Source organism: Halichoeres trimaculatus, unplaced genomic scaffold (assembly GCF_033239565.1).
Source record: "Halichoeres trimaculatus isolate MK-OKI-2021-1 unplaced genomic scaffold, fHalTri1.1 fHalTri1_scaffold_17, whole genome shotgun sequence".
Taxonomy (NCBI): domain Eukaryota; kingdom Metazoa; phylum Chordata; class Actinopteri; order Labriformes; family Labridae; genus Halichoeres; species Halichoeres trimaculatus.
In genome coordinates, this window is record NW_027437195.1 from 18,671,045 (window position 1) to 18,697,009 (window position 25,965).

Here is a 25,965-nt window from a genome sequence, read left to right on the forward strand (position 1 = left end):
AAATATTCAATCACAAGTCTTTTTATGTCTGTTTTTCACGTGTTTGCACTGGCATACTGACTTTACTCAAATACAGTGTTTAAGTTCCATCTGGTGTCATCTGTGGTTTTTGTCTTTTTGATTTGAAGGTAACACACTTTACAGGATTAATGTGGAATATAAGAAACCTCAGATGTTTTTTCATAAACACAAAAGAAAAACAGAAATTACTAACACTTGTAGTCAGCCTGAAGTGAGAGTTTTTAATGTGAAGAGTTTTCAGAAAATGTCACCAAGTTACAAAGATAAGAATGTAGCATGCTAAAGCAGTTTTGCGTTTATAAACTTATTCCACGAATCATTCAGAATTTCACATCCATATTAGAACACAGAAGGCATATTAGTGTAAAAGAAAAGTTATTAAGCACAAAAAGAAACTTAGTCATCTGCCGTTGAACACCTGAAGTAACCAGAGTTCCCTCTTTTAAGATGGGACTCTGAGGCACCTCCTTCAGCTGTCTAATGTCCTGTGGCAGTGAGCAGGTAGGAGGCGAGAGTAGGAGAGACTTCACTGCATCAGTTTAGATCGTCGCTTTGATGCTGAAGTCATGATTAGACCGTCTACCATTGACCTCTTAAGACCCAGCGTCCACATATAAGGACATTTTATTTCTGCCTCCAAGACCCATGATATTTCATTTTTTAAACTTGAGCGATTAGCCACAGTTACGGACACTGACCACATCAAATTTTGGTAAAATAACAACATTACACCCATTTCAGTGAAAAAAACCCAATGTATTTAAGTACAATAACACTAACAACAAACAACTAATAGAGAACTCATAACACAAATAATCAAACTTCCAGTACAAAGACCAAGTTTAGTTGTTATACTTTTTAGGTCTTACTTATCCCAAATTGCAAGGTGAATTAAAAGTTGCACAGCAGACAAAAGCTTGGGTCTTAAGCGGTTAAGCTGTGTCCCAAAAAATGTAGCATTTTTTTCCACTTAAATCAAAAGATAAGTTTAAGTCTAGGAATTTTTAAAAGCTGTATGTCACTTTCATGCTGATATGCATAAAAGTGTGAAAATAAAGCCATATGATTATATTTACAAGACTGAATGTGTCACAATTCATTTAACCAGCTACGGATCCAAAAATGCACATATCATGGGTTTGGCTTTCTGTTTTCCTTCCTTCTTGTCACACTGGCCACCAGGATATGTTTTCATAAAACAGCTACAGTAAAACTGATGGGGAGAAGTTGAAGTAGTTGCCAGAAAATAAATAATATTCTAAATGTCTGTTGAACAGTCTACATGCCTGATGTAGTGGTTAAATAATTATTTTAAGTGAGTCCAATCTGTGAAGATTGTACTAAACAACAGCACATAATTTCACCAGTTTTACTGTTTCTTCAAATCATCCAGATAAAAATATTAACTAGAAAAGCAGTCAGAGAGCGCAGACCTCCACCAAGCATTTTGTGATTGTCACCAACACTTTAGTCCTACTTTAATGTTATACTCCCTTTCAGCAGACTGTCTGCTACAATTTGATGTTAGTTGCAGGTTTGAACGATAATTTGTTTCCTGACAGTGTTGAAAATTACGATGACCCAGTACATATTTCATATTCCAGATCTTAGCATCCAGAATATTGCCAGGATCTGGATCATACTTTTACATCTGTCAGAAATGATGGTGACCTTGTCTTGTATTGTTTTGCAAAGCAATCCGACAATTTATGGTGGAGTTATATACACATATGGGGAAAACAGCCCTATCTCACAATGATAGTGAATCCTCTAAAAAAGTCCTGGATCCAGACGGTGATCCAGATCACCTCCAAAATTTAATCAGTTCGTCCTTATCCCATTTTGAACATTTCCTGAAAATTTCATCAAGATCTGTTTGTTACTTTTTGAGTTATGTTGCTCAAAGACTAACAGACAAACTCCCAAACACAAAACCTCCTTGGTGGAGGTAATCAAGATATAGATGATTCTTGGCGTTGTGTTTCTATGTAGCAGCAAATGTAAGTAAGTTAAGGGAATGAACATAATAATGTTCATGAGTGCGTTCACAACTTATGAGTGAAATACTTTTTCTGTCACTCTCTGTAACATCACATGTAGCTTTATCACAGGTGCATCATCAACAGCAGGGACTTCTGCTCCAAAAAGCAAGTATTAAACTCTATGTTCACATTTCCTAACAAATATTATGACCTGTAAACACAAGAGAAGTGCTGGTGTTAACTCTAGTAGCTATGTAGCTCCAAGGAATTCAGCCATCATTCTTTTCACAACGTCTATATGTTACTTCTCTCTGTGTGCATGATCCCTAAAAAAAACAGAGCAAAAGGAAAAAGAAAAAAAAAGACAAAAGAAAAACACTCTGGTGATACAAAGAATACTTCTGAATATCAAAGAAGTGTGAGAATATCATTTTTTCCACTTGCAAAAGTACCAACAGTTCAGCTATTATCTGTTGAAACGGCATAAAAGATTAAAAATGTGACAGTAGAGCAAGGTTAGTATTCTCCATGTTCCTGTGTGAAAATACTAAATGATTTTTGTGTAATTAAAGTGCATTTTGAAAAAGATGAGTGTTCATGGCACATAAGAGACTATTTACCTCCTCATTCCCAGTGTCAGAGTAGCTGAATATCATGATGAATCTTGACCATTTAAACAACTATAGGCATGTGTCCATTTAATTTACCTAGATACTGCTGGAGTCAATAAAATCTCAGACACTTCAGACATCAATAAAAGCTGTGAGGGGTGAACAGAGGCAGGCGGTTGAAGGATGTTTTGTGTGTTTTCCTTTTGACTGAGCAGCAGTTGTCTGAGTGGAGGAATCTTTTCTGGCTCCTGCACACATGGCTGGAGGGAGGAGAGAGGAGGAACAGTCTGCAGCGTTTTAGCACACAATTTCATGATGGTTTCAGAGAAGAGGCCAGCCAAGCATTTCAAGTGGCAGAGCAGCGAGAGGGCAGCATTGTAGAGGAGAGCAGGTAGTGTAATGATCAGGTAGACAAGATGACATCAAGCGTCCTCAGAGACAGCCGGGCACAGCGAGCTGACATCCTTCCAGAGAGGAAGAACCACTGAAACAAGACGAGACAAAACCAACAAACAGGAGAGCCATTAGCCTCAGCAAGACTTGTTATGACTGCGCAGCAGCAGAAAGGCAGATACGCCAGAATCACATGGTGGAAAATGTGAAAGCTTGCTGCTGCCTGTGTTCACATAGTCAATTTTTGAATTTTTACATGATGCTTATCAGAAATGTGCTTTTTAGGAAACATCTCCTGACAATTGCTTACATATACCTTCTAGTCATACTTCCTTAAACTCTGAAGACTCTTTGATAAAAAAAAAACAAACAAACAAGTAGAATTGTGGGATGTGTGGGTCGTTAAAAAGTGAATATATGATAAAGTTAACAGGAAAGCACTTCCTGTATTACATATGTCATTGTAAAAGTCCTTCAGTATTTATCTCAACAGCAGGTTTTTATGTACAGGGCTTGACCATAACTGTTGTTGTTTGAAAGACCAAACAAGAAGCTTGAAGAGTTAAGATTTGTGTATTTCAAAATGTTATAATTCATTCTCTATTAGATTTAACGCTGTGTCATTATTCCTTTATTGAACTGTGTTTTATTATTTATATATCGGCACAGCCTTGGAGGTGTTTTTATAACTTCAGAAGAAGGCAAAACATTGAGCCAAATTATTGTTGGGTTAAAAAAACACATCCCAACTCTTATAAAATAACCACAACAGGAAGCACGGTTGTATTAAAAGTAGGTCAAATGAACCCTTTTTACCTTTCTCTGCTCTATTTCTTCTTCAAAGAGATGAATCACATTTGTTGTGATAGCTGACCTGAAATAAGTCCACTTTTGCTCCTAGCAAACATTTGTAATCCTCTCATACAAGATTCATGCTGTTAACCCTTACATATTGTTCATATTTGTACCTTCACAGTATGGTTTGGCCAATTTTGACCAAGAAAGTAAGTGTCTACCATATTTCAACTCCAGATCCATTCAGAAGTCTGAGAAACATATGCCACAAAAATCATTGTGTGATTAGTCCTTTAAAAAGGTTTTAAAGAGCAGAGAGTCTGTTTTTTTAGTTTTACAACATTCATTGGAGAGAAACCTCCACTAAAACACAAAATCATGTCCTGTTTTACATAAGACATAAAAACATAAAAGCCATCATGATGTTATGCTAATCATCAATCTTATTAAACTTTTTGGAAATTTTAGAATGTATAATCACTGTATCCATGAACCGCTGTCCTCACTGCTGTATCATAAGGAGTCATAATAATTTACATTATTTTTACCACTTCACGCACACAAAGACTGTATAATAATTATATAATAAAATGTATTTCTGCCAGGGATGGGTTCTGAATTAGGTACTTTTAAGGGTACCGACCAAATTCTGTCAAAAGTACCAAGTACCAATTCATGTAAAATCAAAAGGTACCATGTTGAGGTACCTAAATGCATCCTTGTGACTGTGCAGGAGTGGAAGAGTTGGTGATTTTCCATGCTGGAAATAAACGCAGCATTGCAAGGTTATATAATAAAGAGTATAATTTGTAAAATTGAAAAAAACTTTATGCTTAATTATTTACCAAATTGGTATTTTTATCACATAAACACAAAAAAGTACCCAAAATTGGTCCCGTTGAGTGCCAGCACTGATTGCTAGGTACCGGTACCGTATTGTTTCAAATGTGAAAGGTATCTGTCCCTAATTTCTGCAAAAGTAAACGGTATTAAAAATCTTTAATTTTTGTGTATTTGGGTCATTTTCGGTTAAGTCAACATAGTTTTATGTCAAACATCAAAATGGGTCAAATTTGACCCAATAAAGATTTAAGGGCTGAAGTTAACTATGCTGATGTAAAAAAAATATGTTTTATTAAAGCAATAAATGTCACTAAACACAAATTCAGATTTTAAGACACATGCACCTTTAACTCTTTGACTCCATTTTACCATGCTTACTATAAAGTACAAATGGTGGTTTTGATATGATGCTTTTTGAGGAGAGGTCAAAAGGTCAGAAAATTCTTCAGTTTAAGGATTTTGATGCATCATCTCACACAAATTGACTTTTGGCTCAGATCAGTTCAGTTAGTTTTCATGTTTTGATGTTGTCTAATCTTCCTATAAGCATCGCATCATTTAATCAAACACTACCGCTTTCTGCACGATGCTTGAACACACCACCGACAATTTCTACATCGACTTCTGACAGAATTTAATCTTCTCCAAACAGCGGTCTTTGTTGAAGCTTGTTCGCTACTGATGTGTATTTCACTCTGATACACACTTTTTTTGGAGACAAATTAACCATTTAAGAATATTTTTCAAAGGCTTCTACAGTATTGCTGCTGTTTTTCTTTCTCTTTGTTTTTTTTTCTCGTGAAGGATTTGGAGATAGTGACCTTGACTAGTTTGACGGCTGTCTTTCAGAAACAGCCTTTAAAGAAGAGTTGAACTTGTCTAACAAAACATTGCTCACAAATAATTTTGCTGCTTGTGCATAACCTGTGTTAGTGTTTGGAATGCAGTGTAACCTGAACAAGATATACCCCGTCTCTCAGGTTTTATTATAAAATTCACATTTTATTTCTGTTACCAGCTTGGCTTTGTCTTAATCAATCCAACAACTTTTGCATATTGACATTGTTCAGATTAAAGGTCATGTTACAAAAACAGCTGGTGTAAAGTTTGCTTAAACTTGATCTTTGGAAAAGATTTTATGCAACATGTCTGCAGATTATCTTACTATTTATCCGACCAAGCATTTATCATTTCCTCAAAATATTTCTCTTAGTTGAAATATTTTCTTCTCAAAGTCAGAAAATACAGCCTTCAGCAAAGCTCTTTGGAAAGTGCGGTATTCTTCAAAAAACTGTTTTCACAAACTGACCTTTGTCAAAAACTGAAGATGTGTTTACTAATTTAAAACTTATCTCCCAAGTCTAATCATCACTAGCGTTTTGTGGTTTTCTGTTTCTGTTTAAATGATTTGATGCTTGAAGAATTATTATCATACATAGAGGATGATTGAGGGTATTGCCTAAATTTTAGAATTAAGTGTGTGAGGCTGTGTAAGACCTGTGATGATAATAATGTAAGGGGGAATCAGTTCATTCAGATGCTGGAATTATTTAAAAGTTTTTTCTTTGAAGTGTTCAACATGAGACAATGTGGATTTTTTTTTTTTAATTTCAGACACATAAAATCACAAGTTAATAAAAAAATGTTCCAAGAATTTTAAAAATGAGGAGGAAGAGTTGTTGCTTCCAAAAAGCTGAGAAAAAAAAATTGTCACACACTCATACTCTCACTCTCACACACACAAAACAGTGACATTATAATAATTCAAGTAGTAGTTCTTCCAAAGAGGCACCAGGAACCAAACTTGTTAAAATGACCAATATTTGCATGTAATCTAAACTTTTAGGACTGTTCTATTTTTCTTTAAATAATATGTTTTACTCACGGAGGCTTCAATGAAACCATTTCCTCTCTTCAGTGTGTCAAAGGTGATGGAGGCACGGTTCAATTTCTGGAAAGAAAGCAAGATAAAATTAGAATTTTAATCTTTCTGCTCCAGGCCCGAAAAATGGGCTTTGACTTTAAAATTTAAATTACAGCACGTGGAATGTGCTTGTGCCCGTCAGGATCAATACATTCAGAATTTAAAGTAGTTTTGAGACATGTTTATGGGGATTCATCTAAATAATTGTAGGCTATCAGGTGGCCTACTCGATAAAAGCATCCAAAAGAGGGGATAAACAGACGGTAGAACTAGCACATTGATATGCAGCCTCTGGTTACATTTCCATCCATGAGTTGTGAAGCCATTTAAAAAGTTTCTGTCTGCACACATGGCACTCAAAGTGCTTTGAAACTTTTGATTAGAAGATGCATCTCTTCACAGTTAATGCAAAAACAAGCCGAAAAATGAATTCTCGCAAAAATGGACATCAGAAAACACTTGATAGATTGTAGCTATTTGCATGCATTTCAGGTGTGAAACCTCTTTTGATTAATTTTTTTTGATATTTCACAACCTCAACTGATGGTGTGGAACATTTGCAGCTCCATGGGTGAACGGCTATACAATCAGGAAATCTGACCTTTGTGCAAAGTAATAAAATATAACTAAAGAATTTACGCCGTGTGAATTCAAAAGCCTGAAAGCTCCCTTTTCTCTGTAACTCATGATAAAATCCTAAAAGTATGTTCATTGTTTTAACACTGGGTTTTATACAAGACAGAAATTCTGTCAAAAATATAAAAAACAACTTTATTCTTCACTTGTTTTAAATTTGAGCAAATTAAGCTGAAACAGAGAAAGCAAGATGCTAAGAAATGTAAAAATGTATTTTGTCATACAGACAGACAGGCCAAGATGGTGTAAAAAAAATATTAAACCTACATAACAGAATAACTGTAATAGTTTAATAGTTGTGTTTTTCCATAAATTGAACAGATCATTTCAGGACTTCATTAAATAACTTAATTCATCCCAACAACGGACTGTAAAGGGGCTGCTCCACACACAGAAAGCCTGGCAAAGACATTTTGCCTTGTGAGTTTCTGGGTGACAAAACCAGAATGAGCCGCAGTTGAGTCACAACCGGACTCTCCAACAGCTTTGTTTACCTGCCCTTACTGTTGCCATAATTAATGCAGTGGAGAAGTGCACCAACCAGGTACCCTCAGAACCTTGGTTTTCTGCATTGATCCGCTACTGTTTTTTTTTTTTTTTTCAATTGTTGTTACAAAAGAGAGCTACTATGCTAAAATGTTGCCACTCAAAACAATGCAGAGGACAGCAGCACTTACAGAACCACGAGTGCCTACATTTTCAGCAGAATTAATCTGTTTTAGGACCAAAAAAGGCTAAACTCTTTCCCCAAAACATAATCAAGCAGGGTGATGGAGTATTGAACGGCATAATTGACTTATTCATTTTTATCTGCTTTTCAAAACTTTACATTTGTCAGCATAGGATACTTCCTGTAATGACCCTGTGATAAAGTTTGAAAATATTCAAATGAATACAAACTCTTATGTAGTAAGATCTGTGAGAAAATTCTTTAGGAAAAAAAAAAACACTGAGCTGACCAACCAAAAAATTTGGGGTTCTAAACAAGCTCCTGTAAGAAAGATGATGAAATAAGGAGAGGTCATCAGTTTGTGGTCCTATAAATCACACTGTTTTTTTTTCTTTCAAAAAAGTGGGTCAAAATATTCTGCTCAAACACTCCTGACTTTCTATTCTCTGCATTTCACCAGCAGGAAAGGAACTCATGCTGTTGATATCAGACAACTTGTTAGGAATTTCTTGGTCCCCTTTGTGTCCAGCTGTGAAGGTGCCAAACGCTCTGACTTTCTCTGCAGTGTTTCATGGCCTTGGCTCAGTGCACTCTGCAGCTTTCCTCAAGCAACGAAGACACTGACTTCACAGTTTTTAAATTTCCAGTAAGATTCATTGTTCATTACAAGAGAACTTCAGTTGTTCCTGCTGAAAAAGGAAATCCTGGATGCACAGGCTCTCTTGGGATGCATGTCCAAGCTCAATTCCTTGATATAACCAAGTGAATACACTACTGTTCGTCATCACCACAAAATGCAAAGAATACATTTAACTTAAATCCTATTACGAATGTGAATTGCCAAGCTTTCTATTTCCCCCAGCAGTCAGATTATGGTCAGCATCCCATAAGAGCCCATATTCTGTTTTAGGCGCCCTATTAGCATCATTTCGTCCATCAAGCGACATTAATTGTGAATGAATGCAAACTCCCGCAGAAGAATACGGTCTTCAAGAGGCCTGTCACATACTTTCTCCACTTGGGAGGACCTTTAACCTACTTAGCTGAGGAACCGCACCGTTTCAAGTAGTGCTGCTGAAAGATATGCACCTGCCCGCTTTTTACTCTCACACTGCTCAGCGATTTAAGAGGAGAGAAAGTATTTGATCTAAATGGTACTACACTGACTGCAGGTGTGGAATTTTCTCAGCAAATTTTCTTCACGAGTTTAACTTCTGGATTATGATACGTTCAAAAATAAATAAATAAAGAAGGAGTGGAGAGATTAATGATTTGTGGTGTTGCAAACAGAGTATTTCATGCATGCTGAATGATGAAAGGATATATGGGTCGTTCCTGCTTCGTGCGTAATAACGCACACAATGTCACACTGCTCGTATAAGAAAGTCAATGTCGATCACTTGTGAATCGCTAAATGGTGGATTGAGGGAAATTAATAACTTTGTTTTATCATTTTACCTGTGATCGAACACTTCCCGCACTTTTTCGATTCTCTTTCGTAAGGTTTTGTGCCAAAAAACAGCTTGGTGACGTAAATTAATGCACAATCTTGTTTTAGTTAAATTTTTTGAAGCAGAACTCCTCAAAAAGCCCAAAGATTTTCCAGTTTTCTCTGCTAAAAGTTTACAAATGTACCGATTACATACCCCAATAAATATTCAATGTACGCTAAGAGGTCAAGGCAAAGGAAATGACAAATTCAAGAGTCGTGCGTAAATTACGCAGGCAAAACATGTGGATTGGGGTCACACAACAGTCGTGCACTATTTTTCATTGCACAGGCAATTTTGCGCTTAGGTTATTTTTCCTCCTGTTAAAATATCTCAAAGACACCTGAAGTAAAGTGATCAGAGGCTGGATATGTCCTTCCACTTTTGGTGTTGGATTAAATTGTATTCCCATTTGAAAGAGAAAGTTAAGTTCGAGATTTAAAGGCTGCAAAACGAGAATAAATCCCCCATGTCGTCGGCACTCAGAGCTCTGCCACTGTGTGGTTAAGGTTGCAGGTCAGGACCCTGGTCCTTAAACCATCTCTCCACATCTCTTAGGGTATTGAACCAGCAAGGACGAGATGGAGAAAAGCAATTCAGCTACCAAGCACTTGGGTCCATCTGCTGCTCTCTGCTGAGCTGAGCCGAGCAGAGGATAAGATGATAACCAAAGGGGTTGCCATAGGATACAAACTATGGAAAGTGTTTTTGATATGGTTGTGGTTATCTACATATCCATCATAAATTTTGAAAAAGAATGAAATGCCAGTTAACAGTTATTTCAGGTGGGGCGATTGTGCACCGACGAGTCTCACTATCAATGCAGATAATAAAGAGGAATTAATAAATGGTGGCAATGTAATGCCTGGCTTACATCTTCCCATAGAACAGCAGAATACTTCTCATGTTTTTCTTATACATACTTGACTTTGCAGATCATAACTATTCTCAAAACCTTGTGAAATATTTTCCAATTAAAAGAAAAAGGAAAGACAAAATTCCAGCAAATGACAAAGACAAATACCCGTGAAGCGTTTTTACAGGTGAAGCAGGAGTTACAGCGCAGGAAAACACACTGTCCTTGTGCATAGTTTCCCGGAATAAAATATTTATTTTAATTGCTCTGTAGCTTCTAGGTGCCACCTATTCTCCCTTTGGTCTCGGGCTAGCTCTAAGGAATACATTATTCAATGATCTTGAGCATGAAAAACATTTTCTGTTAAAACAAACAAGAATTATTATTTTTTTAATAATTCAAAAGACGATTTCAATCTTTTTTTTTTTTTGCAAATATAACTGTGCAGGTTTGAGAACAAACCTTAGCTGGGCCCTCTCCATCGCTCCTTAGCACGTCCGTGTTTCCCGCCACATCTTCTTCTCTGGATTTAAAAGTTAACCTCCATTGATTACAGCTATATTAACGTGGACTTTATGTTCACATAAGCGTAGCATGCCTCTAACCAGCTCCAGATTTTTATGGGATCCTAATGTGGAGGGTCTGGGGACCAGGGTCCTGCTCTCTGACTCAGTAATCCACAAGGTTGAGAGGTTTGCCTCATTTACATAATGTTAGAGGTCTGGGCCGAGGCCTACCTTTCTCATCGCCCTGAAAAGACACGGCGCTGGTGCTGCCGTAAGAGTAGAAAAAGGCGCAAAGATATATGGATATTTAGAGGGGAATTTGCAGGTAGGCAACATTATGATTCTTTAATCAGGTATATATCCTTTTTAAACCATGATACTGCATTTGGTTAGCAACGATTGAACTCAATCACCTTCATATAGACTTTAAGTTTTAGGATCCGTTATAATTTCTGTTTCCTCGGTTTCTTTCAGACAGCTCTTGTTGCCTTTACGCACGCATTGTCTTTTTTTTCCTGTACAGTCTAACTACCTCTGATCCGCTTTCTGATATCAGAAATCAGAGAAAGTTACAGAGAAATTCGGGTTTTGAAATAAACACAAGGAGCATTGATTTCTCTCTATCAGCTATCAGGGACAACCGGAGATTGTTCTTGATATGTCGCTGTAATTGATGGCTGACCATGTCACATCTTCAACTGCTCAATTAAGGATAGACAGCTACTTGCTGCCACGCCATGCTAAATTACATTAGTGGCTTCACGCAGACGAGTGTTTCCTTCCTCCATTAAAGGAAGATGGGAACGCTTTTCATTTGAGGAAAATAACTCAGCGAAGCACACCTGCTCTTTTTTTTCTGCTGGAAGATGCTGGTGGCGATAGAAAACATTAAAATCAGTTGAAATATAATACACATCTTTTTCTTAAACTGGGTGTAAGATATCCTAAAGGCTCAATAAAGCGTCACTGCTCCATAAGGGACACATGTGATGCTATAATAGCAGCATTCATTAACCGGTTTTCATTATTGCAATTTGTAGCAGCTCATTTCTCTTTTGACCCCTCTGTTGTGTCTCCCTTCCTCCAAATCTTCCCTTGGCGCCAGTCAGTTTGTTTAGAGATTAAAATGTCAGGTCAGCACTGCAAAGTGTCATTAAACCACAGTGACCAGAGTCGAGGGTTTTTGGGGGCTTACGATTTTGTCTCCAAATTGCTTTAAGTTTGATGGAAAAGCTCGCCTTTAACAAATTTATCCGAATGAAGTTAATTTCTACAAACGCGTGTCAAGGACGCGCAGCTGAATTGTGCCATCAGGCTCAAAACAGTCCAAACTATCCTGTCTGAAATCACTGCCTTGCCTCATAATGAAGATTAGATATACTCACAGGTAGGATCCCTATCGCCGCTCCCTGTCAGCATTTTATCATTTGAGCTTATTTGGACTTGTCTCTTTGTACTGGGGCAAAATGATGCTTAAGAAGCATAAATGAGCTGGTCATACAACTTCATTGTGCCTCTTTGATGATACTCGGTGGCCCTTATGTCTGTTCAAAGTGCTCTCAAAGTTTCTAGAAAGAGTGGAATTCCCTCCTGACGCAAAATAGTCATACGTGGTCAGATCAACTGATGTGCTGAACATCATATTTCACTGTCACTTATGGTGTTCAGAAAAAAAGAGTAAAACATATGTGCTGTCTATTCATGTTTATAACACAACATAAAGAAATGTATTTTCATGAATTATTTCCCTGAAATGTCAATGACTATTGTTTGCTGATTTAGGAGTTTTGCTCCGCCCCCTGTGTTTGTCGTAAACCTGGCTCCTGGCTCCAATAAACCCGGGCTAAGAGCGCCCTGGGCTCGCCTCCTTCTCCAAGGCGATCAATAGGATCTCAGGCGCACTACAAGCACTCTCTTACGTAGACATCCACCAAGGAGAGAGCCGATACAACAACACGGTTGATCTGCTCAAACACAAAAATCTACCTGCTTTCTGAATCATGTCGTTGAGCCCAAAGCACACTACGCCTTTTTCAGTGACAGATATTTTGAGTCCAATCGAGGAGACCTACAAGAAGTTTAGTGCCATGGACGGCGCAGGAAACCTAACCTCTCCACTGGGAGCCTACCGACAGCCTCAGGTGTCTCAGACCGGCATGCAACAGCACTCCATGGGCCACAACGCCACCGTGGCCACCACTTACCACATGCCGCACACCGTCTCCCAGTTCTCCCACAGCGCAATGGGGGGATATTGCAATGGAAGCATTAGCAACATGGGAGACCTCCCGTCGTACCAGGAAAGCATGCGGAATAGTGCAGCAGCAACAGGATGGTACAGCGCCAACCCGGATCCAAGATATTCTACAAGTAAGTTCTTTATCACATTTTTCAACACTTTTCTCTGCCTTTTTTTCCTTTTTTTCTTTTTATTTTGTTTCAGTGTATCTGTATCAGAATAATAAATTAATTGACTGAATTGAGCTGGATACACGTTAAATGTGTATTGTCCTTTAAAATGTTTGATTTATAGTAAGTGATAAAACTTTTTGCTATCAGTAAAACACTTTTTAAGAATTTTTGTATTTGAATAACACTAGTTATCTCTGTCAAACCGAAAAGGAGATCATTCTTTCAAGTTTGTCTAGACTTTTTTTACACTTTGAAAGGGCTACATATTTTAAAGCAAGCTCTTTATTTTATTTTTATCACTTCTATTTTGTATTATTATTATATGTTCTATTATTTTTATCATATGTTTTATTATTATTATTATTATTATTATTATTATTATTATTATTATTATTATTTGAGCTTATGCTTTCCAACATTCACAATTCATATAATAAAGCAATAGATGAGGCGAAATAGTTTTCTCCTCTTATTATTATTGAACGCATGTATATGTATGTATATTTTTAAGTTTCTAGATTCATGGGACCTTCCACAGGTATGAACATGACCGGCATGGGGGGTCTCACAGGAATGGCGGACGCCACCAAATCCATGCCAGCTCTCCACGCGGCGCCAAGGAGGAAACGGCGTGTGCTGTTCTCGCAGGCTCAGGTCTATGAGCTGGAGAGGAGATTTAAGCAGCAGAAATACCTGTCCGCACCTGAGAGGGAGCATCTGGCCAGCATGATCCACCTGACACCGACCCAGGTGAAAATCTGGTTTCAGAACCATCGATACAAGATGAAGCGGCAGGCCAAGGACAAGGCGGCGCAGCAGCTGCAGCAGCAGCAACAGGACGGTAACCTGTGCCAACAGCAGGCGCAGTCTCCGAGGCGCGTAGCCGTGCCAGTTCTAGTGAAGGACGGTAAACCCTGCCAGAACGGCTCGAACACCCCGACGCCGAACCAGCAACAGGTACAACAGAGTCAACAACAAAGCCAGCAACAGAACGGGGCCGGAGTTGTGCTCGCATCCCCGACCAGTAACCTCAACCAGCATCAAAGCCAGCAGCAGGTGAACGCTCTGGAGTTGGAGGAAATGTCACCCAGCCCCCCTTCACTGCACAGTCAGCTCAACATGGCCCAGATAGACACATCTGCTGTAGATTACACCAGTAACATGGTCAGCTCAAACCTCTTGTACGGCAGAACGTGGTAGGACCTGAAACTGTCACTTTCCTTTTTTATGTGAACCTGCGGATGAGCCCACACACACACACACACACACACACACACACACACACACACACACACACACACACACACACATTTATATATATATATACATATAGTATATATGAAATCACAGACGCGAAGGCTGGGTGAATGGCCTTTGTTGTTTGAGAGACAGAGCGCACAGACTGACGCGCACCAGCTGATCAGGGCACATTTTCTTGACATCTCTGACAGGGGAGTCTATTTTTGAACATTGCAGAAATGGCTGCCCTCAAAAGCAATCATGTCGTTTCTGGACCTTTTGTAATCCATGTTTTGGACCTTCCTCATGATGTTTTAAACGTAGTCTATGTTGTTGAAACAAAAAGGAATGCTGCTTCACTTCGAGTACGGACTGAGGGGATCGGGGGTGGGGGGTGGGATCAGGTTTGGAGTACACTGAGCCACCACTCCTTATTTGCGGTGATAACCTGGTATTTTATCATATTAATATTGTAAACTAATGTATTCATTTAGACTTATGAAATAAAGTAGGGACTTGTATATTTGGCTAACACAGAAGAATGCGTTAAACTGTATAATAATCGTTATTGCGTCCACTTTTATGTTTTCTTCATTCTTTTGTAAGTTAAAAAGGAACAAATGCGTGATGGCTGCTGTATATGTTTCAAACCCAAGTGAACGTTAACAATAAATAACTTGAAGTGTGAGAGCTATTCCTGAGGAAGTAATTTTTTTAAAAGGCATCTGTTTTTTCGAGTGCATTTTCATTATGTTGTGATTGAGACCAAATTGAGCTGGAAAGCAAGGTCGATGAGGGAGCCAGCATTGTTCAGGTGACATTTTGGAGAGCTGCCTTTCATGGACGATGTCTGCGAGGCTCTGAGACGGGAAATCACCCTTTGAAAAATGAAAAAAACACTTTCAGCCTGGTTCGATACCGACAGGAATTCATACACCCATTATTTAAAAAATTAGATTTTTTAAACTTATTCCTCAAACATGTTGATCATTTTTTAACACACAGGCCCAGAGCCTCTGTTCGCCCGATATTTTGCTGTTGGTTAAGTTTTTCGTGAATGCGGGTTTAGACATCACAGAAAACAGATTTCTGCTGGAACAAATGTGCTTTTCAAAAGAAGGCCTACATGCCCGAATTTGTTTCTTGTTTTATTGGACAAGCTTTTATTATTTTTTACTCTTTTTCCATTATTATTATTATTATTATTATTATTATTATTATTATTATTATTATTATTATTATTATTATTATTGAAGGGGGTTGTATTAAATTTCGACATTTATTTTTGGGAAAACTTTTTTAAAAATGTCCAAACAGAAGTATGTTTTGCTTATAATATTAATTCAAGATATGCCTTTCACCAAAGTACATTAACTTTTTAGAAATACATAGTTTTTTCTACTGTACAAATTTACCAGACTATTGTTTTTGGTCTTAAAAACAACATTATATTAATAACTTTAGCTTCAGTGAAACAAGCCCTTAAAAATATAAAAGTTGGACTTCCTCGTTTCAAAAGTCCTTTTTGCTATTTGATGAAAATACAAAACTTCAGGGCTGAAATATAATGAATTATATGACAGAAATAAAATTATTAGAATTTAAAGTCATTCAGTGCCTTAAAGGTTTTGCAAGCAGAATGTCTGTATTTAAAGTTTTTTTTTAGATTTTAAACTGGCACTTTTTTCTGGCATGAGAAAAATGCATGTTGTTTTAACACTTTTTGACATTCTTACTCTGGCATTCTGTACACACACACACCATACACACACACACACACTCACACACACATACACAGAAAGAGACAGAAGCCCCAGTCTGATCAGTCCTTTCCGCAGGTGAATGATCTGAGCAAACAAACTCCAAAGTGTTTAAGGTCATCACTTAGCATCAGTGTCGGTTCCCCTTTGCTTCTGTCCTCCAAAACCTTTTTTTACACAAGCTGCAGCTGATAATAGGATCTAACATTTCATTTCCTGTGGTCATTTAAACACGTTTGGAAATTACTTCTCAATCCCTCTGCTGATGACACCCTGTGATGATGATGATGGCTATCAGTGTGTCTCAATGGAGACCTTGGAGAGCCCCCATTTTCAACCCCTTCACATACCTGGCAGCTGTATGTATATGTGCTATCATCTCCACACTCGAAGGAAGCATCAGAGCCAATATGCACCTGACATTTTGAATAGAGTGAGACGGTTCCATCAGAATGGAGTTCGATAAAACGCATTAAAAAGAGAAATGCATTCCACGATATACACTTTGATGCTGCAAGATGTTTCTGATAGGTTTGGTCCCTAAATTGAGGGCATGAATGAGCTGTCAACAAAGATTTCGATGGTGTAACACATGAAATGAAAGTGGAGGTGAAGCCATTCTTTCCTCCTTTCAACAGCTATAGTTATGGCGCACTAATAGGCTTTGCTTGGTAATCACTGCCTATTGTGCCTATTGCTTCTCTTGCTTTATTAGGGGTACCTCTCTTTGTAAGGATATATGAGACAGGCTGGGCACTGTAATTGGTGCTGGCATCATCATTTTTGTCTGGAAAGTTTGAGGGGCTGCAGTTGCTGCTGTGGGCTGATGCTGACAAGCTTTAAACGCGTGTTCATCCACACCCATGGGGATGTGCATGCACTCATACAAATACATTCATTTCTCCTTATATGCATGCACACCACATGCACATATATATAGCGGACAAGGTAACTGAATAAGTTAGCATTCTATAAAACAGCGTATACTGCATGGAGCTGTTATTTCCATCTGAGGAGGAGTCTATAACTACCTCAATGTCATGTATACGGTCTGTATAGAGCATGAAGCGGAGGGAATGTATGCACTGATGTGAGGAATTTTTTTGACTATTCTTCTCAGGTAATTGCAGGTTGCACTACATAATGTGAATGTTGAAGAGAAGCTTGCTTCGGCCTCAGCAAACCCCTGATCACAGAGAAACCTTTTCAAGTCCTATTGATGTGTTCCTCAATTGACCATGGCGACCTGGCAACCCAGAAAAGCGCTAATTGGCAAGAGCTCGACGTTATTGGGCGCATAATATACCCCAACCCATAGGCCATACATATAGATCCCGTCATAAACAGTGTAGTATCTTTTAGTTCTGCAAAGCAGGAAAGGTCAAACACAAGGGACATTGTTTTTTTTGTTGTTGGAGTGAATAAGCAGTTCAGGCAGGATGATGCACAACATTTTTTCTTAAAAAGAAAATGAGCTGTGTTGCTCCACCTTACTGAATAATCTTATTTATGTTTTGTATAAAAAAATAGAGCCATATATCTGATTCTGCGAATTATTTTTTACAGATATTAAGTGAGCAGTAATCGTCAAAGTTTACTCCCACAAGTTCCTCCACCTCCTCCCTCCTGGAAACAGTCCCCAAATCTCACCAACATGAAATGATTAGGAGAGGTTATGTCTGCTTCTCATTTCCCACTGTGGATGAATGCGATGAATTGGCAAGTTCTGAGAGACACTGAGCGAGTTTTTAATTAGACTATTGCCCTTGTTTTCTGCCAAGGAGAGACAATCTCCCTCTTCACAATGACACACCTGTACCAGCTGGATCTGTTTGGTTCCCACAGAATGAGTCACTGCAAGTCTGCAGTTTCCTTTAACCCAAAGGCCAACATATTCCCTAACTCCTGTCATTTTCAGATAGAACATATACCAAGGAAATAATCATCTTCCAACAGATTAAAGGAAAAAGTACATTTCTAGAAGGTCAAAGGGCTCAGAAAGCAATTCTCGCTCTAATAGCTTTCCATGAAATTAAATACAAAAAACTCAACATTTCCTATCGCCTTTGATTGTAGCATTAACTTAAATGAACACATACAAACTCAGTTATTAGTTATTCCTGGATTTACACTGGCTAATTCAGTTTTACTTTGAATTACTGTTAAGCAATATGAGGCCTTGCAGGCCAGAAAAAACCCTTTGAAGACTATTCAGAAATGTCTGTTTGGGGGGATGGGGGGTGGGGGATGCAGGATCGAGGAGCAGGTTAGGTGTGTGTGTGTGTGTGTGTGTGTGTGTGTGTGTGTGTGTGTGTGTGTGTGTGTGTGTGTGTGTGTGTGTGTGTGTGTGTGTGTGTGTGTGTGTGTTTGTGATGAGAGGAGGAAAGGGGGGGCTCAACCCTTATTAGAAAACCATGTCACATTCTCTCCTGCGCCGGCCGGACTCGCTGCGCTGCCAGTCTAATCCCCCCTCCAAGTCTCCCTATGCATGTTATTCAGTTGGCTCATAAGTAGTTGGAGAAACTGTTTTCAGTCGCCACTAATAACTACTGACCTCCAGTGACACAGGCCAACAATAGGTTTGAAACGCACAACCAAAGAAGCTGATTAGGAACTCAAGAGGTTTGAAGCAAGAATCAATGGCTGCTCTGTCCTGCCACGGTGCTTCCAGCATGGCACAGATGATTGTGGGACCTCCATTAGTTATGCCTCATTAAGTCCCACAAACTCGTCTTTAAAGAAATTAGTTGAGCCAATTCCAAAATCTATTATCACCGTGGAGCAGCTATTGAGGCGTCCACATATGTAGAGTTTGAGGTAGGAGGATGCTCACGGTGATAACTTATTAGAGCATCTGTGACATTTCATATATCACATATTGTGACTCTAAACATTTGAATAACACTGGGGGAACCGTTTGAAGAAAAAAATCTGCTGAGTTAGATTTTTATGCTTATTAAAACTAAAATTGGCATGCTGATTCCAAATTTGAAGCTAGTTTTTTTTTTTTCCTAGCACGTCAAGTTTTTTCTCCACAGCTTACCCTCCAGATAAGCAAAATTCATCTCCATTCTGATTTCAGAGCTCAAGACATTCTAAACCAGAACTCCTTTGTACATGCTGTGTTATTCACTCATTGTCCCATACATGAAATACTGTGTAGAGGTCTGGGGAAATACCTTTAAAACAAACACGCACACTATTTTCTGTTCCAAAAAGAAGCGATACGAATCCCAAGTAAAAAACCATACCGTGAACCAACCAATCCCCTTTTCTTGCATTTCAGTATATTTAAATTAACAGACCTAATTGATTATATCACAATACAAACAATGTATAAAGCAAAAACTGGTCAATATCCACAAAGTATTCAGAAGCTGTTTATAATGACAGACAATTAATATAGTTTGAGGGGTAGCTTCATTTTCAAAAACCAAAGATACGAACAAATACCTAGTTGCCTTGCGTGTTGTTTTAAGGAGTTAATTTATACAATTCCTCATCCAAAGAAACAAATACTTGTAGTACATTAAAAATACTAAAAAGACTTAACAAAAACCATGTCATTCAAAAATATGCATTGGAAAATACTAATTTATAGGTTTGACATATTACACGCTTATTTCTCATTGCTACTAGCAATTATATGCACTTATATTATTTTTCTTACATAATAACTGTGTTTTTTTTTTTTTTTTGCTTTTTATTTAATGAGATGAGAGGGGTCAGTTTCTTTCTTTCTTTCATTATGATTGGACTCTTCTACAACTACGTGGAAACTTGTTTGTGCAGTCACAATTGAGATAGTTTGGTGAGAGGTGTGTGCAGCTCCAAATTGGTCAGTGCTAACAATTTCTGCTAACAGAAAGCTAGTGTAGTAGGAATTAGGAGGATTTGTACTGGTTTTCTCTTAACCTTGGAACCATGGGCATGCCGTTGTCAGTTCTATTTCGTTTCATGCTGTTTTTTTTCTAGTTTTCAAAGCTATCAACTATTCCATCTCAGTGTTTTATTTACATAGGTGTATATTTCCTTTGTTCCAGATCATGTCTGCTCCTGTAGCTCCGCCAGTAGACGAATCCTTCATAAAAACCTAACAGTGTTAAATAAACATTGCAGTTATGCCTGTTTCTTTCATATTTCATTGTTACGTGAGGTATTTTTCATATTTTTTAAGAAAACCAGGATGTATACTTCAAAAACTTGACATGACAGAGAAAAGGTTCGATCAGTTTTGGATATCCCCCCAAAGTTAGTCAAATACAGCTGTCAGACCAAACTTAACAAAATTGTGTTCACCAGTGTTATCTTTGATCACTATAATTCAATCAAAGGGTCAAACACTAATGGGATGCACTTATGTGTCATATTTAATGAACATTTTAAGAACTGCTGTTTAGAAAAAGGGTATTCTTAATTCAAATATTTTCTTGCTAAAAGTTTTTTTTTCATGCCACAGAGTTGATCCGTCAGACTATAAACAACTGCCCCCACAAGCAGTGACGAAAAAGGCACAGACTCAACTCAGTGTGAAATTACTCTAGATTGTAACATCAGAAACTAACATTTTTCCTGTCACGAAGGATAAGTATTTGTGCAAGAGATTCATAAGCTATTCAAAATGCTCCTGTCTGCACGTCAATCATATCTGCAGGGCTTCACATGATATAATTATACCGCGTCCTTGGAATAAGTTTTAATCTGCCCTTAATAACAACACAGAAAATCAAACAAACATAAAAGACATTCAGACGTCACCTCGAAATCTGTTCAGGTTGAGTAAAAAACGAGTAAGAAATTGAGTTTTTGTATCCTGGAATATGAATAAATGCATTTAGAGAACAAAGGGGTTCACCTCTGTCCTTCACTACACTCCTCTTTACTTTGAACCAGCAAGAGTTTTCTCCCAGCTCACTGTTGCCACAGTAATGGCCAGCTGCCAGTCTGTGGATGACTGGTTAATAGGGCCATGGCTGAAGAGCAGTTCAATGAAGGCAGGCAATGGATAAGACCAGTTTGTGTTAAAGCGGTTATCTTTGTGTCCGTGCGCCTGAAGGTGTGAGTGACTCTTTATTGTCTTTTGCATTTTTATGGACACATTTGAATCTCAAAATAGAAACTGGATTCAGATGCTTGCAGTGATGCTTTTAAATGTGAGAGGTCTGGTTATTTTTTAGGTTTGCTTGATGCATTCATGATACATAAACAAACAAAGCAACGTATTTAAAAGTAGAAAAAAAGCACACAGGAAAATTCAAGGATGGTATTTTAAATACGCTCACAAAAATGTTCCTGCGACTAGTTAATGGGGATGATGATCCAATAGCAAACAACTAGCAACACACACAGACACACAGACACACACAAATGGCAAAAGACAACAGGAAAATCCACCTCTCAATGGCTACGTCGGTCAAATTAAGCTCGGAAGGAGATAATCGTTTCTTCAAATATAACATTCTGTAATCTGCCTCCTCCAAAACACGCAGGAGTCTCAATATAGCTGTCCCAGAGGGCCACAGGGGCCAAAGAGGACCACCCACTTTCTTTTCAATTATCATCTTGCAGCAACCTGTCTCCTCTCCAGCATTCAGCAGGAGACACTGACTGCTCTCCAGAAGGGAATTACAATTAGACTGCTGTTTGTCCCTCCAATAAACTTCCAGACTGTAGCTGACAAGCTCCACTCTGGAGCATGTGAGCCCGAGGACAAACAGGATTACGCCCCCAAATCCCATGTTCCTTTACTCACTACCTCCGCCTCCTCTTGAGTTGCTACGGTCAGGGGGTCGCAGAGTGGAGGCAGCTGATGATGGAGAGACATGGACACAGCTGCTCATCCAGACTCTGGAAATACAAAAAGTTACATCACACAAGGTGAAACTAGGTAAACGTTTTTCAAAGCTAACTTGCGCCATAACATTTTCCCTGGGTGCATTTTAAAATTGAAGCGTTAAATCTAAAATGTAATGCCTTTATCATCTGGGTCATAATAAGTAACAGAATTAATTTCAAGCGTTAGTTTTTATTTATTTTGATTTTCTTTTTCTTTTTTGTTGTTTTTTTTCTTTTAGCCTGTCCATGTTGAGAATCTGTTTTCTACATGACTTCATTACAACAGTCTAAGAAAGAAAACCAAAAAAGGGTCAAATTACAAATCTGAGTGGTTAATAAGATGACTATTAAAGTGATATTATATTTCTGATTTTTTTTTTTTTTCATTTTTTTTAGGATCACCCTTTGAGACCTGTTGGAAAATGGTCACGCATAATGAAGAAAAAACGTAAATCCTGACAATTCCTCTTTTTAAATTACTTATATTTTTTCTTAAATCCAACTAAAAAGGTTTGGTTTTGGAATAACATTGCTATTTGCTCACGTCTACATTGTGTATTGTGTGTCGAAAAACCAAGGGACGCCTCCCTCTATTCTTCTAGTAGTCTAACACAGCTCCATTATTTACTTGTAATTTGTATCTTCTGTGTATTATCTGTCCGTTAAAACCTCATCAGTGCAAATGACAATCACACTGAGAATTTGTCTCAGGGTCTCCAATTAAGGCACAATCCACATGGGACAAAGGCTCCGTTTCAGCTGGGAGTCACACTGGCCAGTGGATCTGGAGTGTTTATTTGCCCCGCTGCAGCCAGCTGGTCATACGAAGGCACAGAAAGGGTACATTGACTCCAGCCTGCAGGGGGTAGTGCCACAGCAAAGGGGAAATGAGACTCTTTTTCAACTCCACTCTCCACAATGCAGAGCACCCAATCAAAGAGCCCCACAGCCCTTTTGTGGGGGTGGAGAGTGGAAAGTGGAGGGAGGGTGGAACAGTGGAGGGGGGAGTTTGGGCTGCCACCCCCTCCTCCTGCCGCTGTCCTGTCTGTGCAGCCAGCCACACTTCACAGCTAATTAGCGGTCAGATCCACTGGCCCCTAATCAGCAGGACATGTTAAAACTGCCCTAATCAGGCCTAATCCTGGCTTTGTGTCACGCACACACTCACACACACACCCTTTCCCTGTCTACTTATTCTGTCTGCTGTATTGATTAAGAAATCATTTGGGGATTTGGTGGTCAATACACTACAGTCTGTAATGGCCTGTGTGTTTGCAAGCTGAAAAAGATGTTGTGACAAAAACTGTCAGGTGAAACTCTCATGGGTGGCATGGGTAGCTGTTTCATGTCCCGGGGAGTTATTCAGAGAAAATGTTGGTTTTACTCCTCTGGCTCTGGAGTTAGATCTGCATTAGAGTTAGAGTTAGATGTGTATTAGATTAGATCTATACAGCACTAATAGGGAAAACGTTGAAATAGACAAAATGAAAAAAGATACAATTAGATGACAGTTAAAAAAAATAAGAAGTTTCACAAAAAATACTTTAGTTCCATTCGACCAGTGCATATCCAGAGGAGGACACAACCCAAAGATGAGATTAAATTTAAAATAAAGATAAAAATATGCAGGTTGTTGGTGATTTCCTTAATAATAAAATATGAAATACTTGGAGATTATTTGTAAATTTATGTTCAGTATAAGCAATGCACATTGCATATGAGAGTGATCAGTTATCGGCTGTTGATGGGATTTTAAAAAAAATCTATGATACCAAGGATGGGTACCAAATAAGGTACTTTTATCAAATTCTGTCAAAAGAACCCAGTACCGATTCACATAAAATCAAAAGGTGCCATGTTTCGGTCGAGTTGGCAATTGTCCATGCTGGACATGAACACAGCATTGCAAGAATACATATTAAAGAATAAATATGTTAAATTGAAAAAATTGTACTTTATTCTTGAACAAATCAACATTTTTTACCACATAAACACAAAAAAGTACTGAGAATTGGAACTGTTGAGTACCAGTACCAATTGCCAGGTACTGGGCATCGGTATTGTATCGTTTCAAATGTGAAAGGTACCCATTCCTAATTTCGATAGTACAATTAGGTTTAATAAAATCAACCACTTTTTAAATTCTCCTAGTATTTGGTTGTTAAAAATCCTCCATATTCTGTCAAAGTTGGTGAAGGTATGGGATTTGTCATTGCATAAAAAGAAGAACAAGCAAAGCTACAACATCCTGGCATGAGAGTAAAGAGTATTTCCGGTGTGGATGTTTTTCACTGAATCATAAAAGAGAAACACAGCTTTAACACAACGAGTCATCCAAGATCTTACAAAGAAGAATTTTTGCAAGTAAAGAAGAACTCCAAAGCAGCAGTGGTGGCTGCGGTTGGTCGTTCCATATAGAGTTTGGTATGGTGTTCAAGATTTAACAGGCATTTGAAAACAGCAGAAAGTTTACTTTAGACAACTCAGTGTTGGATGTGACTGATGAATTTGACCAACCTTTTACCACAAATTGGAGACTGAGGATTTTGGAAGCAAATGGTATATTTAAATTTTACACTCCCTTTTCTGCATAATATGATCTCTACACGTGACGGCTTTACAACTAACACATGGACTCTTTATGTCCTTCATGTGTTTACTTTGACAGCCCAGTGGCAAGACAAGGCATAACCATGAAAACAAGGTGGCTGAAAGCACAGAAATGCTCTTATTTGCAGAAAAAAGGACAGTTGTTAGATTTTTTTTATTCTTTGATTCTCTTTTATTCCTATATTTTGGGATTACTGTTTGATCTGGCTGAATGTACCTGTTTTACTGCAGCTTTACTCAGCTTTAGAGTGCCATGGCAATCACGATGTTGTTATAAATAAAACTGAGCTGCCAATGATGTTGAAGAGCATTTATTTCATTACTGTATTCATTAACTGGCCTACAGTATTCATTAAGATCTAATGCAGCGACACTTGAAGGTGTGTTTGAATAATCAGACACGTTTCCTTGTGCAGATCATCAGTGATGGACCTTTTGCCATTGATGACAAAATGTAAACACATTCTGAAGACAGAAATCCACAGGAACATCTTCTGAAAAGCATATTGTGTCAATTTGGTTCAGTCTGTTTGTGAAGTCTTTTCATCTCAACTCCAGATCATCACCTGACATCAGTGCCGTCCACCTGCACCTAAACGATGGCTTGATTCAGTCGATGCAGAGACCACTCAAAAACTGCAGGCAGGAAAAATGAGGTCATTCACATCAACACTATGGATGGATTTCAGTCCAAATACTGAATTGTGGAGAATGGATTAGGTAATTATCTTACTTCTCAGCGATATAAGGCCATAAATTAAAATCTCCAACAACTTCTCAAGTGACAACTCATCTAATCAGAGGGACAATCATGAAGAGGCCTTGCTGTTTACTGATTGCTCTAATCAAAAATGTCTTCTTCAAACACAGCTAATTGGTCAGTTTACTCACGGAACGGGGAGGCAAATGTAGAGGGGCTACTGTCGTGATTTGAAGGACCCAAATATCTCCCATTTGCATTGAGTGCCACCAGAATACTCTTGACTCCCACAAGTTATCAGCAAACCAGACAATTATTCATCAGGCACAAATTGGAACATCAAAGTCAAATCAGAGAATTACCGCTAGGGAGACCCCAAAGCAGGGGCTGAGAGAGGAAAGATGGCCTTTGATTGACCGTTTTGCCCTTTGCTCAAACTACAAGCCCTGTACTGTCAAGCTCTGTATTTTCTGAAAGCTGCAAACTTCTTACAAGCACCCATACACACACACACGTTCAGTCAATAAAGAATGTAAAGTGCAATGAATGCGCTATTCCCTTTTTTTCAGCAGCTATGTCATCCAAAAAGTGCATCATGGCATTAGGATATGGATACAGATACAGATACAGATCAAGTGAAACGTGCTGATAAAACTGTTACAATTTCAGATTATTAGATTCA

At 38.3% G+C, this 25,965-nt stretch overlaps 1 protein-coding gene and 1 long non-coding RNA gene across 4 annotated transcripts; one reads left to right on the forward strand and one right to left on the reverse strand.

Annotated features, from left to right (window-relative positions):
• Positions 1–30: 30 nt before the first annotated feature.
• On the reverse strand, positions 31–12,241 carry LOC141806297 (uncharacterized). Its single transcript, XR_012599772.1, has 3 exons — positions 12,113–12,241; positions 6,531–6,596; positions 31–3,098 (listed from the first exon to the last, which is right to left on the reverse strand). It is a non-coding gene; the product is annotated as an uncharacterized LOC141806297 (long non-coding RNA).
• nkx2.4a (NK2 homeobox 4a) lies at positions 10,977–15,061 on the forward strand. 3 transcript variants are annotated; one of them, XM_074691725.1, is made up of 3 exons: positions 10,977–11,052; positions 12,510–13,097; positions 13,651–15,061. In XM_074691725.1, the coding sequence occupies exons 2-3, from the start codon at positions 12,728–12,730 to the stop codon at positions 14,337–14,339; spliced, it is 1,059 nt and encodes a 352-aa protein (XP_074547826.1). In that variant the 5' UTR covers positions 10,977–11,052; positions 12,510–12,727; the 3' UTR covers positions 14,340–15,061. The 3 variants fall into 3 exon arrangements, with proteins under 3 accessions (XP_074547826.1, XP_074547828.1, XP_074547827.1); XM_074691727.1 differs by having other exon boundaries at positions 10,984–11,052; positions 13,678–15,060; XM_074691726.1 differs by lacking the exon at positions 10,977–11,052 and having other exon boundaries at positions 12,396–13,097.
• The last annotated feature ends 10,904 nt before the right edge of the window (positions 15,062–25,965 follow it).

Coding starts and splice junctions, on each gene's coding strand:
- nkx2.4a (XM_074691725.1), top strand. CDS start 12,728: ATGTCGTTGAGCCCAAAGCACACTACGCCTTTTTCAGTGACAGATATT. Junction 13,098..13,650: donor GGATCCAAGATATTCTACAA/GTAAGTTCTTTA, acceptor TATATTTTTAAG/TTTCTAGATTCATGGGACCT.